This window comes from Penaeus monodon, chromosome 29, assembly GCF_015228065.2.
Source record: "Penaeus monodon isolate SGIC_2016 chromosome 29, NSTDA_Pmon_1, whole genome shotgun sequence".
Lineage (NCBI taxonomy): Eukaryota > Metazoa > Arthropoda > Malacostraca > Decapoda > Penaeidae > Penaeus > Penaeus monodon.
In genome coordinates, this window is record NC_051414.1 from 33,572,249 (window position 1) to 33,572,984 (window position 736).

At 54.6% G+C, this 736-nt stretch overlaps 1 protein-coding gene across 1 annotated transcript in view; it reads right to left on the bottom strand.

Moving 5' to 3' along the window:
• Window positions 1–736, bottom strand: part of LOC119592187 — a 4,067-nt gene that overhangs the window by 2,168 nt on the left and 1,163 nt on the right. Inside the window, exons 2-3 of the mRNA XM_037941017.1 lie at window positions 448–696; window positions 162–262 (exon numbers count right to left, since the gene is read on the bottom strand). Coding sequence (XP_037796945.1) covers window positions 162–262; window positions 448–696 — 350 coding nt within the window. The remainder of the gene's footprint in view (window positions 1–161; window positions 263–447; window positions 697–736) is intronic.

Genomic DNA, 736 nt, shown 5'->3' on the forward strand with positions numbered 1-736 from the left:
CGGGAGAGAGGAAGGGTAAGAGAGGAGGGAGATATGGAGGGGGAGACAGAAAATATTTATATAGTTGATATATATATTTTTACACATATGACCGCAAAATAAAACCGTCGGCGAGGATTGGCAGCACCACAAGCAGTTTGAGGCACGAACACGACACCCACCGGCTGTCCGGCGGCGCCGACGGGGCACGGGAGCACGGCCGTAGCGCCCACACGCACCTCCCAACGCCGCGCCTCTGGCTCGCCCTCCGCAGGGGTTGTTTCTGCAGGAGTCGGGAAGGTCACGGTCTTTTCATAATTTGGATGTTCTACGGTCAGTTTACTTTGGTAATCTGTGTTCTCTGTCGGTATCTGTTGTTAAAAATATGTGTTATTTCTGTGGTCTTCAACCCTACGTGCTCTCGCCAGCACAGACCTCGTTGTGGCAGACAAAAGTACTTTAACAAACCTACGCCGCGAGATGTCCTGGTCGACGCTTGGCCGACCAGAGCTCTCAGCTTCCCCAGCACGTCCTTAATCTTCGCTAAATCCTCATGGAAGCTAAGTGGATCCTCTCCTTCCACACTCGTATTGATGTAGTTGGTGTACGCCTGAAGAAGCTCCTCCAGAGCATCCGCCAAGGCCGGTATGCCGTCCTCCTCGAACGGCTCCTCGCACGGCTCGTCCGGCGTCGAGGGGCGCGCCGACGGGACCCCTTCTGAGGGCGTACGGTAGCAGGTGGTAAATTATACTGCACA